The sequence below is a fragment of the Desmodus rotundus genome, chromosome 4 (assembly GCF_022682495.2).
Source record: "Desmodus rotundus isolate HL8 chromosome 4, HLdesRot8A.1, whole genome shotgun sequence".
Taxonomy (NCBI): Eukaryota; Metazoa; Chordata; class Mammalia; order Chiroptera; family Phyllostomidae; genus Desmodus; species Desmodus rotundus.
Window position 1 is genome coordinate 157,952,883 of NC_071390.1, and position 12,304 is coordinate 157,965,186.

At 38.1% G+C, this 12,304-nt stretch overlaps 1 protein-coding gene across 2 annotated transcripts in view; it reads right to left on the reverse strand.

The window, feature by feature from the left end:
* Positions 1-11,132, reverse strand: part of WDR19 (WD repeat domain 19) — a 70,145-nt gene extending 59,013 nt beyond the window's left edge. Inside the window, exons 1-5 of one of the 2 annotated variants that reach the window (XM_024573713.3) lie at positions 10,996-11,132; positions 8,646-8,737; positions 8,276-8,341; positions 6,308-6,433; positions 3,306-3,421 (exon numbers count right to left, since the gene is read on the reverse strand). In XM_024573713.3, the coding sequence (XP_024429481.2) occupies positions 3,306-3,421; positions 6,308-6,433; positions 8,276-8,341; positions 8,646-8,737; positions 10,996-11,001 (406 nt within the window). In that variant the 5' untranslated portion in view covers positions 11,002-11,132. The remainder of the gene's footprint in view (positions 1-3,305; positions 3,422-6,307; positions 6,434-8,275; positions 8,342-8,645; positions 8,738-10,995) is intronic. The other variant, XM_045182608.2, reaches the window with a different exon arrangement.
* Positions 11,133-12,304: the final 1,172 nt, after the last annotated feature.

A 12,304-nucleotide genomic window follows, 5' to 3' on the forward strand; every position in this document is an offset into this window, starting at 1 on the left:
TGGACTAGTCATATACAGCTAAAGAACACGGCGATTCATGATAATGCTGAGGTCAAATATGAATGCACCTTAGTGAGACTTGTGTTAAGAATTAAGTCACTTAGCTGGAGTAATATTAAATAACCATTACTATCAGGATAGTTTTTTATGGAGGCTTCTAGCCAGTGCAAAAATCACATGCTTGATATTATGGGCATTTATTGAAGGTCTTGGAACAGACAAATACTCAAAAGTCCCAAGGTTAATTAAGTCTACAGATTCTGGAGGCAGACTGCCTATCTTGAATAAGAGGCTCAGCACTTACTGCAGAACCTTGGGTAAATTCCTCAACCCTTGTCTATTCCTTAGTTACACCACCACAATCTGTGTCTAACGGTGGGAACTATCTCATAGGGCTGAGGACCAAATGAGTTCAAGCACCTGGAAGAGTGTTGAGGCATGTAAGAAGTGCTACAGACGTGTTAGAAATTTTAGCTGTTTTTGAGAAGAGACCATGTGCATTTTATTCTTTGTACCCCTTACAGAATTTTATACAGTACCTATGCAGAAAGTGGATTCTAAATAAATAGTCATTGAGTTGACCCTGAGCAGGAGTGTGCCCAGTGTGTGAGAGGCCAGTGGGGCTGGAGCAGAGGAAGGGAGGAGAGAAGAGTGTGGGATGAAGCAGAAGCCTGGCCGTGCAGGGCTTGGATGGCCTTGGTGAGGACTTGGGCTTTGACTCTGGATGAGATGGGAGAATGACTGGAGAGTTCCGAGCAGAAGGCTCACTCTGGACCCTAGGGTTGAGAATATTCTACAGTGGGGCAAGAGATGATGCAGGGGGACCAGTTATGAGACTACAGAAATTCAGGTGGAAGAGGTTTGAGACCCACACCATGAGGCAGTAAGAAGAGGCTCGATTCTGGAGATATTTGAAGATAGATTGTACAAGATTTTCTGGCTGATTAGATATGGAGGGTATGAGAGAGAGAAAAGTCAAGGATGATGCTAAGGTTTGGCTTGAAAATCTAAAAGGATGAAATATCATCGATGATGAGAGGAAAAGCTGTGCATCAAAATGGTTTTGGAGATATTAAAATTTGAAGTGTTCATTTGACCTCTCATCAAAGATGTTGAGTAAGCAGTTGGATACATGAGTCTAGAGTTTGGAAGAGATAAATAGGGGAGTTGTCAGGATAATAGACAGCATTTTAAATCAGGAGACCAGAGCACAGAAGTAAAGGGAACATTCAGAGACTGAGATACAGGATGTTTTGCTGATCGTAGATGAATGGACTTGGGTGGTACACCAGAACTGGATATCCAAAGCGATGGGCATTAGGAAGGGAAAAGGAGTACATGAAGAGAGGTGGAAAATGCCAAAGACAAACTTCTTTCTGTACCAAGAAATAGAGGAGGAAATTTCTTCTTTCTCCTCCTTCCTATACCTCAAGACCCTTTTGCTTCCACTTCTCAGAATTCAGGTTAGCCTTAACATCAGCAGTAATAGTTAACACATTTTGTGTGTTTACTTACAGTATGCTGGGCACTTGATATGTATCAAACTCATTTAATTCATGTTAATTCATAGTTAATATACTAAGGTAACTGAAGTTTGAACCATGTTATTGGGAGACTGGTAACAATTAAGCTGTAGTAAATGAAATTTATGTATATAAGAACTAGCAAAATGAGAACTGCCTGTACCTAGTCTAGTTCAAGGAAATAAATCAATGTAAGATAAAACAAAGGTGACAGATACTTAGTTCCTGTAAAACACTGACAGATCACATTACCATGTAGTAGGTATCTAAAATGGAATGGCTTGGTTTTAGGAAAGTAAGCTATTTAAAAGGAAAAAAGCAGAGCCACAAATCACAACCAACTCTGAAAGAGACAGCTATATATTTAACCTAAGATATGTAATTAACCTGAATCTTTTCAGGCCCATTTTAGTTAATAAATAAGTCTGAGAGCAGAATCACTATTTATATTAAATGTAAAGGTCACATAAAATCATGTGTAAGTGACAAATACCTGACACAAAATAATCATGCTTTGACAAAATATTTTCTTATAAATTAAAAAAAATATTTTTAAAATTTATTTTCAGAGAGAGGGGAAGGGAGGGAGGAAAAGAGGAGAAAAACACTGATGCATGAGAGAAACATTAATTGGTTGCCTCTTGCACGTCCCCAACTGGGGACCTGGCCCACACTCAGGCATGTGCCCTGACCAGGAATCGAACTGGTGACCTTTTGGTTTGCAGGATGACACCCAACCCACTGAGCCTCACCAGTCAGGGCACTGACAAATTATTTTCTTAACTTCAAGTGTCAAAATAACTGGTAGGACATACCTGCAGATGAAGTGGGGTGCCTAACTGAATTCAAATTGACTAATTTACATGGTGAAAGTTGATTTTTTGTAACTCAAAAGTTTTTAGTTTAATTTTCCAATGGATCAATAACATTACTGCTTAGCTACAGCACTGAAAATATTAACATTACAGATGTACACATATGTGAAGATAATTTAAAATGATTAAATGTCCTTAGTTGAAAGGGACTTTGTCAAGTAGTTCGTGGGCTCTCTTCTCCAGAGTTTAATTCCTTCATTAGCAGTCAATTATACTTTTTCTGGCTATTTGGATATAATTTAGCCTGCTAGTTTCACCATTCACCAGCATGATTTTACAATAATTGAAAAGAATTAATAGTTTCCTCTTGTGTATTCAGAGGGCAGATGCTAAGTGACCAGAGGTTGAGAGAATCAGAGACTGAAGAACCAAGAAGATTGAACAAGAAACAAACACCCACCCTCTGGTCATATAACCTGAGGCAAATATAACTCACAGTCCACACCTACATTAAACTGCTGTTAGGAGAGAATGAGGGGTCAGAATTAGGAATCCGGATATACTCTGTCCGAGCCGTCACCAGATGTTTTAGTCCACCTACCAATGTGCTGATACACCTATGAGCTATTCCATGTCCAGACGTACAAACTAGGAGAGAAAGGGGCAGATGGAAGCTATGTCATTAACGTACTGGTGGCCAAAGACACAGGCTGACCTTGACCTCAGAGCATACATAGAATACATAGAATGTCTTACACAGAATAGAGCTTACTATTCTATGTAAGCCTGGGAAATTCTTAGTAGGCAATGAAGAAGGATCTTCTAGTTTAGCTCTATGTGAGGGATGACCAGGGGCATCTTCATACTACAGAATTTCCCTTGCAATATCAGGAAAATCAGAGGCAGTAAAGTTTACATTTATGTAAAGCATCTCAAATATTCAGCAGTGTTTCCAACTATAACCTACCAAGGATGGGAATTTTTCGAGATGTCTGATGATTATAAATAAGCAAACATCCTCTAGCAGTTCCAGCAGCCAGGAAACTTCCAACTTTCGACCAAAGAAGAAAACACATTTGATCCCTGTAACATTAAGATATAAATTACTAAACAATTCACAATCATAACCTCTAAATAGTCCTTTCAAAAAGTCCTTCATGAATAATTTTAACATCTATTTAGAAGCTAAAGTACAAAATTACAACTTACTGCTTTAGGACAAAGACTAAGTACTAAAAGACTTAGTAGGGTCAGTTAGACGTAAAATAGAAATGTATAATGAACACAGACTTCAATTCAGTCATAATGGAACCTCAAGTTTCATATGATATGGTTATTAATTTGTCTGCTAATGACAGTTGTAACTCTAAATGTGGTAAAAAATCTTAATGGATAATGACACCCTGTGCTTTAAGAAAAGTAGGATCCAATAATGTGATATATTAAATTGGAAAAATCATTGGGAATTCATGAAGGACATATGTTTTTCCTAGCTCTGTCACTACTACTAGTAGCTCAAAAGGAAGTCAAAAGCAATTTGCCCACCAGCAGTTCTTATGTGCTTTCTAGGACAACAGAGTATAATTCCCTACTGAAGGGAATCAGGACTCCTGATTCTATATATTGAGGAATGAAATCACAGTGGATCTAGAAAGTGGTTCTGAAAATGCAATCCCAGACCCGTAGCATCGCCTGGGAGCTTTAGAAATGCCAATTCTCAGAACACACCCCAGCCCCACTGAATGAGAAACTGGTGGTGCCCAGCTATCTGCATTTAAAAAAAATTCTCACCCGAAGAAATGCTTATTAATTTCTTAGAGAGAGAGGAAGGGGGGGGGAGAAACATCAATCGGTTGCTGCCCACACTCACCGTGACTGGGGATCAAACCCACAATCTTTCTGGTGTGTGGGATGACACTCCAATCGACCCAGCAGCCGGCCGGGGCCCAGCTACCTGCATTTTAATAAGCTTTCCAGGTGATTTGGGGGCAGCTAAACTGAGGACCACCGATCAGGTTACTCTTTTCAGAAAGCAACACTGCTTTCAAGTATGTTGAGGGCAGCAGTAAAAGGACAAAAGCATAAGCTTAAAGGGGCTTTGTCTGGCTAAGGAGAATTTGAGCATTAAAAATTACACATTCAACCATGTTGAGTTAGTGAAAGGCCATAAAACCATGATGATATGTGCAAGACAAAAATTCACTGAAAGTATATGAGAAGTGAGTAGCATTAGGTAGGTGAATGTAATAAAATGTTTAGTTTAAAATTTGTTATCAGTAAGGGAATATTATGTACCAAGAACTAGGTTTCTTCTACTAAGTACATATGTTATAAAAGAAGTATGGGCCCTGGCCAGGTAACTCAGTTGGTTACAGCATCATCCCAATATGCCAAGCTTGTGAGTTCAATCCCTGGTTGGCACACATAAGAATTAACTAATGAATGCATAAATAAGTGGAACAACAAATCAGTGTTTCTCTTTCTCTCTCCTTTCCTCTCTCTTTAAAATCAACCAATCAATAGACATTTTTTAATAAAGATAAATATGCATTTTTCTCTATCTGTATAAGTAGGTGTGGCAGCCATGAGAATATGCCTCTCAGATCTTCGATTACAGAAAGGGAACTGATCATGGCACCAGCTGATAGGCATTGGAATCCATCACCTCAATGTACTGGGGCCACGCCTTCCAATGGGCTGCTCCCAGACGATCACTGAGCATGACAGGAGTACTGCTGAGGCCCATTCCTGGGAGACCCAGGATTCCTTTGATGGGTAACAGAGCAGGAAATGAAGGTTCCTAGGCTTTGTATTGGGCAGACAATATCGCCTGCGGGCACATGCCTGGTGTTCTGCTTTGGTGGGTCAAGGGAAACAGTGCATGGCCACCTTGCTTCCTCTGGGTTGTTACTCCTTGGAAAATAAACTGGGAACATCCAGGGGTGTCCTACCTTTTGGTGTCTCTGGACCACACTGGGAGAAGAGTTGTCTTGGGCCACACATTAAATACATTGTGACACATAATCACAAAAAAATCTCATAATGTTTTAAGTAAAGTTACGACTTTGTATTGGGCCTCATTCATAGCTATTCTAGCATGCGTCCTGTGGGCCACAGATTGGACACCCCATGGTATGCGTGGGATCTCATCCTGCCCACTTGTGGGCCATATGATGCCAAGAGGCAAATACTACTTTTATATCCACTTAATATAGATGAATAAATTGAAGCTCAGAGAGAAGTTAAGAAACTTGTCCAAGGTCAAAACTGCAAAATTTAAGGCGTAAATACTGACAAGTGTTTCTTTTCCAAGGGGAAAATGCAAATGGTTCTATTTTAGCAGAGATCTGAAACTGATTCTGTCTGCCTGACTTTTTCCACTTGAGAATCGCCAAACCTCACCCCACTCCTCACTTGGTGGAATTATCAATTCCATAGCCCTGCCTACTCCACTCAGACCTCCCGAGGAACTGAGTGGACACTGGTGATGTAATGGCAACAGGCTCTTTTCCCTGGCATAACCTGCGGTGAAGAATGATATAAGCCAATAGCTGCCAGTAGCCCTGGAGAGTGTCTGACTTAGAATGAACAAAACACTGAGAAAGGAAATGCCAAGAGATAAAAAGTCTTAACTGCATCATCAGAACCTCGAGGTCCAGCCATGCCTGTAACCAATCCCACCTCCAGGTTTTACCAAATATGTTTTCTCTCATCTTTGGACTTTTCAGTCTGTTTCATCAAAAACAACTTTTTAAGAAGCTATATATATTTTTACATTATAACAATTATAATCTAACTAATGGGCAAAATCAATAGGACTACATAAATATAACAACATGAACTTTTTCTTTTATAGGAAAATAATTCATCAATGTGTTGTTATAAGCAAGTACTAAGTATTGTTAGCATCAAACCTACAAATAATCATATCTCCAAGTGAATATTTAAAAATTAAAACGTTATCCTTACCTTATGCCACTGTCTAACTGGCTGGTTTTATTTGTGTTGGCATCCCATAGATAAACGCAATTAGATTTCTCAGCAATCATGGCTAGGATATCTCCATCTTTATCCCAATCCATAGCAACACAGTTACTTTTTTAAAAAGAAAGGAAAACATCACTGTACATTTTTTTTAAGTAAAGTAACTGAAATACTCACCTCTTTGTCACTTTTGTCTATGTCGAGACCATTCAAGCTGTTCAGTGCTTGGATAATACTAACTTAAAATTTTTGTCATTGAGAGGATGGAAAAATTTTAATTCTATTTTAAATATCATTTTCTCCCATCCAAGTACTAACCAGGCCCGACCCTGCTTAGCTTCCGAGATCAGACGAGATCGGGCACGTTCAGGGTGGTGTGGCCGTAGACTAAATATCATTTAAGTTAGCAGATTTCCTTGGATCCTCTACAAGACCTGGCCTTTTGGTAAGACACACTCATCAAGCACCTCTACAAATGAAGCCCATCTGGAATCAAGAGGTCATTTGATCAAGTTTTGAAAGGTTACTTCAGACTTATAAACAGAAAAAGAAGGAACTGATATGTAATGAAGTCATATTTAGATAAACTGTGTATAAGAGTTCAAGGCTGGGTAGATATAGTACTGCAAACAATGAAAAGACTGAATTCTGAAGTGATAAGTAAGAAATGTTAGTTTCATTTTATATCTTAATGGAATGAGAAGAGTGATTCAACTGAGATGACAAAATAGTTCTAAATAGGAAATGCTCTGTTTAACATGTTTTTTACTATTCAAAATTATTCCAAAATGTTTATTATAATTTAAAAAATTCCTCGAGGATGAACCTTTCTTCTCTCGTGCATTTTTCACTTTGGCACTCTTTGTTCTTAGACAGATTTACACTTAAGACAGCTGGGAATTACTTCAGTCATTCTTCAAACTGTTAAAAAAAATGTGCTAAATTTTCTGTAATAGCCTCAGAGACTTGGGAAATAGAGCAGAGGGAAACTTTCAGATTGTTTTTAAAAATCATCTGTGTAAAGACAATATATAATGTCATTTTATTTATCTGGAGATCTTGTCAGTCAAACTCAACTATAATGAACAAAGCAAAAGAATTCAGAAGTAAAAACAATTAAGGCCATTATGTAACCAAAATAGATGTCACAGAGCTTATGTAATAAAGATCACACAAGTTACTCAAAAGTTTTTCTAAGTGTCTTCTCACTTTATTGAAGACACAATTATAACTACCTAGATGTCTGTTTCCCAGAGTATAGAAACCAGAGGCAACAATTAAGAGCAATGGCGGCATCAGGTTGCTGGAGGCAGAGCAGGAATTGGAAAGGCTGTTAGAGGTGTGCAAAGGGGGTGGCAATCCACTACAGAAAGATGTAAATTTTAAAACCATGGCAGCATAAGGCCATTCAGATGAGAGTGTTTACATATCTTAATAACCACTGAGACTATCAGCAAAAATAACTAATGTAGGTAATGATTACACTGAGTCATAAAAAATGCTTAAGTTATACTTAGCATAATCTGGAATGATTTCCTGAAGACAGATAAAGTCATCCTTTAAGAAGTATGTGAAAGTAACTGTTTTTCATAAATTTATCATACAGGAGATATTACAGTGATACAGGCTTATTTTGTCTGCCTATACACATCTAAGGCATATTTATACTCAAATAAGAACTCTTTCATATGAACTCTTTCATAATCCTGCCTTTAAGCTTCCCAGTGAATGTAAAGGTTTTTCTAAACCCTAACTTGTAGCTATTTATCTACATGTCTCATTAACTATTTATGGTATAAAAAAAGAAATCCCTTTGCAAATGGAAAAAGCAAACGAGGAGATACAGGTTATATATGTTATAAAATTCCATTTTATTTTGGTTTTAAGACAATACTTTTTTCATGTTTTAGACAACAAAGCTTGAAAAAGTTTTTGATCTACCTCTGTACTTACCCAGATAAGTTAATTTCACTTCTTTTTTGACCATGGCGATCAAAGATTTTCACAATACGATCAGCTCTAAAAGCAATTAGAACACAAAAATAGGATTTCACTGTTTCTTTTTCTTTATGTCTCTATGTATATAAAAACATTTAGCTGCCATATAAATGCTTTCAATGTCCTCTCATCATAGCTTCATAATTTGTATCTATTAAAAAGTTATTTCCAGGGACAAGTTTCCATGAACTCTGATGTTAATGGAGATGAAGATATTACTTTTCCCACCATACAACCATCTCACAACTTCTACTGAATAGATGGCATGATTATTCAACAGTTTGGAGTCAGGATAATTTACAAAAAACATTCACTAGTTTCTTACCCTGTTACTGCAAGGTAGTTTCCTGATGATTTCTGCCAGGTAAACTGAATTGGTGTGCCAAGCCAAGTCTTTTCTAGCAGCGAGAAGACACACTTAAAAAAAAAGTATATATGGTTAGTCAGAAAAGATGTCAAAATATGATCATGAAAACAGCAGGACTCAGCAGGATGGTGAAGGCTTATGTTACAGCTTATCCAAAGGAAGTCAACAATATGACAGACAAAACAATTAACCGACCAACAAAACAAAAAAATCACCCTCTGGTAAAGTATGGACCTCAATATATCAAGGGGAGTTTATTATAAAACATTTTTGCTTTTGAAAGTTTTTGAATATTTTATAAAAATGTATGTTTCATGTTTTATAGATGTTTAAGATTAAAATAATTTAAACTTGAATTTATCTAATTATCAGTGGCATGACTTTGGGGGGATTAAATTTAACAAAGCTGCTATTCGAGAAATCTTAACTATGACAGAAATGCAAAATGGACATACTTTGTTCGAAATTATTTTCCCCCTTTATCCATCAGTTATACTTACTTCATCATTAAGTGTGTTTAATTTGGCTATTGGACCAAGTATCAGTCAAAAAATCATTCTTTTCACTTAGACAATCCAGAACTGTGGTTACAGAAGCCACAAACCACTTGTGAACTTAACATTTTATTGAGGACTTGAAATGTGGGTAGACCAAATTTAAACATACTATAAATATAAGATACTGGATTTCAAAGACTGTGCAAAATAGAATGCAAATCATCTTATTAATAACTTCCATATTGATTACATGTTGAAATCATAATATTTTGGATTTACTGGATATATTATTAAAATTAATTTTGTTTTTAAAAATATTTTAATGTGGCTATGAAAATTTTTTAATTATACTGGCTCACATATTCATATCAAACAGTGCTGATCAAACACCTAGGAACATAGAACATAAATGAAAAAAATTTAGATTTTAATATTAGGTTAATTACAGATTAAACAATGGTGTCCATATTAAGCATATGAAGTTTACCTACTACCATGGGTGCCTTAAATGTCTCAGTGGCAATTCTTCCAATGCTCAAAATTAACCACTAATCAATAGGTATTTCATATGGTAAAGAGATGAAATCCGCCACTATTGAAAACAGAAGTGTGCTACAATCACAGGCATGTCCAATTTTGTGGTACATGAAGACACCCTTAAAGAAAAAGAGTATAAAAGCACCTAACTTGTGCAATTTTGTGACTACATTGCCCTAGAATTCCTTCATGCAAAAGAGGGATCCTTAAAGTTAAATTTCACTAGCTTCGTGGTAGACTGCCATGGGATCTTAATGCTATTTTTCTTCAAAGGAGCTATATAGATGCTCCATATATGGTGCAGTGGAAATGGTGCTAACTTCACAACCAGAAAACCAAGATTTACCGGTCAATTTTGCTTTTTACATTACCTGTAGGGCTTAAAGGAAGTCGCTTAAATTGCCTCCAGCACAGATTTCTCAACTTTAAAACAGGAATACTAATATCTCCTCACTTTCAGATACTTCATAAGTCATGAAGAGCTTCAGATACGCAAGTTGTGATAACCAGTCTGTCAATTCTAATTTCCACACTACTAGCCTCGAGGAAGCATTAGGACGTATAAAATAATCTTTAAATTAAGCTTCCATTTCTTTGCCGGATCAGGGCATGGGGGTATTGCTGCGGGAAAGCGGGAAGGTGAAGGAGCTGCAGCCAGTGACCAGGAGTAGGGTGCACCAGAAGCCCACGCCTGGAAACCGTGCATGCAGAGAACGACGCTCATGAGCGTCTAAACCTGCGTGTGCAGATTTCCGCGTGAATACTGTACACTGGCCACCAGATGGTCTGTAAACAGGACCAAGTACAGGCAGTACAGCTAGACATTATGCCTTCGGCTGCTTTTCACTCTGCTTAAGGCGCTGGTCAGTTGCGTGGCTTGCCAGGGGTTTTGCTGTAAGAAATGAGGCAGCTTGTGACACCTGAATGAGTCGATTTTATTGCGACCCTGCAAACACAGTCACACGACCCATTCCTTCCGAGGAGCGAAGTTCGGGGTCTCTACGGACCCAGTGTGCTCATTTCCGGCCTTGACGGAGTTTCCTCTCACTGCACCACTTCAACTCCGCTTTCTTTCCTATTTTCTTTCCTTTCCCCTCGCTCCTTCAACTGCGCCCCTATTCTCTGCCTCCCTGGTCATCCTTCTCCCCAGTCCCCGCACTCGGAAGTCGAGGAATGGGAAGGGGGGGTCCCTCACCGCTATCCTCAAATCCACGTTTGGCGGGCTGAGGGAAAGACCAGTGGTCCGGCCCTCCCGGGGTTTGTAAGTTACTTACCTTCATCTCCAAGATAGAGCTGCGGCGCGATCCAGAAAGTGCGCAGGCGCAGCTAGTCTCCTCCAAGAAGGCTACTGCGTTCCCGTCACCCAGGAGACCGCGAGAGCAGTGGCCAATCAGGTAGCACCAGCTGAAGGGCGGTGCTCCCAGTAGGAGAGTCGGAGCGTTGGACTGGGATCACGTGACACCAAGGAATCCGAGTCCTGAGTTTACTTGGGCCCTGCGGCCTTGCTGCGTCTTGGCTTCTTGGTTGGGCACTGCTCAGATGAGAGCTGGAGAGTGGCCTGGGAGAAGCGGGCTCTGTGAGCCCTGCGTAAATTTCGGCCTCCGAGTAATACGAAGCCTCTAGTGGCTCGTAGGCACTTAAGTGTAAGGGGTAATTCTGGAATGTACAGAGCTATTTTTTTTAAAGCTATAGATCTTAAAATCGATTGCTTATTTAGGTATAAATATCTGCTGTTATGGCAATATTCAGAAACCTATAACCTATAATTTATTTGGAAAAATATGGCATTAGGAAAATGCATTTTTGTCAGGATCTGCTATAAAAACTGGTAAGGATTGAATGAAGCTTGTCAAAATAATACTGAAAAAAACCCACACAACATAACTTACTGTAATATCAGAAAAATGTATTTCCAAAGAGAGAAAAAGGACAGTTTCCAAGGTGAAGAGAAAGAGGGATAACGGGCTGGGGATGAAAAATAATGACCTTTAATACTAAAAACAAATAAACTAGGAAATTTAGGTAGGATGCAGGTTTTAAAAATAAATATAGAGAGCTTCTTATTGCACACTACATTTCCAGTAAATGCCAGTATTTGATCATCTTATCTTTTTACCTCCAATTTATCAGACCTTCAGACTTTAAAATTATGGCCATTTGAGGAAATAATTCCCTGCCAATATTATACAGGAAGTCTAATAAACACAACAGTTAATAACTGGGGAAAGATAGTGTATTCAAGAATAACATCTGATTAGGGGATCCTAAATTGGAGATGTTGCCCTTTGATTTCCTAACTCGTATCAGTAGCTAAATATATTAATGTCACTTAAAGATTATTAATTACTGTCAAATATCACTAATTTTAAGCTTAAAATAAAATTGGATACTCAACATTAAGCCAATTATTTCTGTCCACTTCTGTGCCAAGCATAATTCTAGGTGCAGTTACATGGCTATGAATCAAATAGACAAAGAAATTAAGAAATTAAAATTAGATCTAGATTCATTACAATTTAATGATTTCTATTCTCAAGGGGAAAATTTTTGCATTACTTTCCTTGAGTTCATATAGAATAGTAG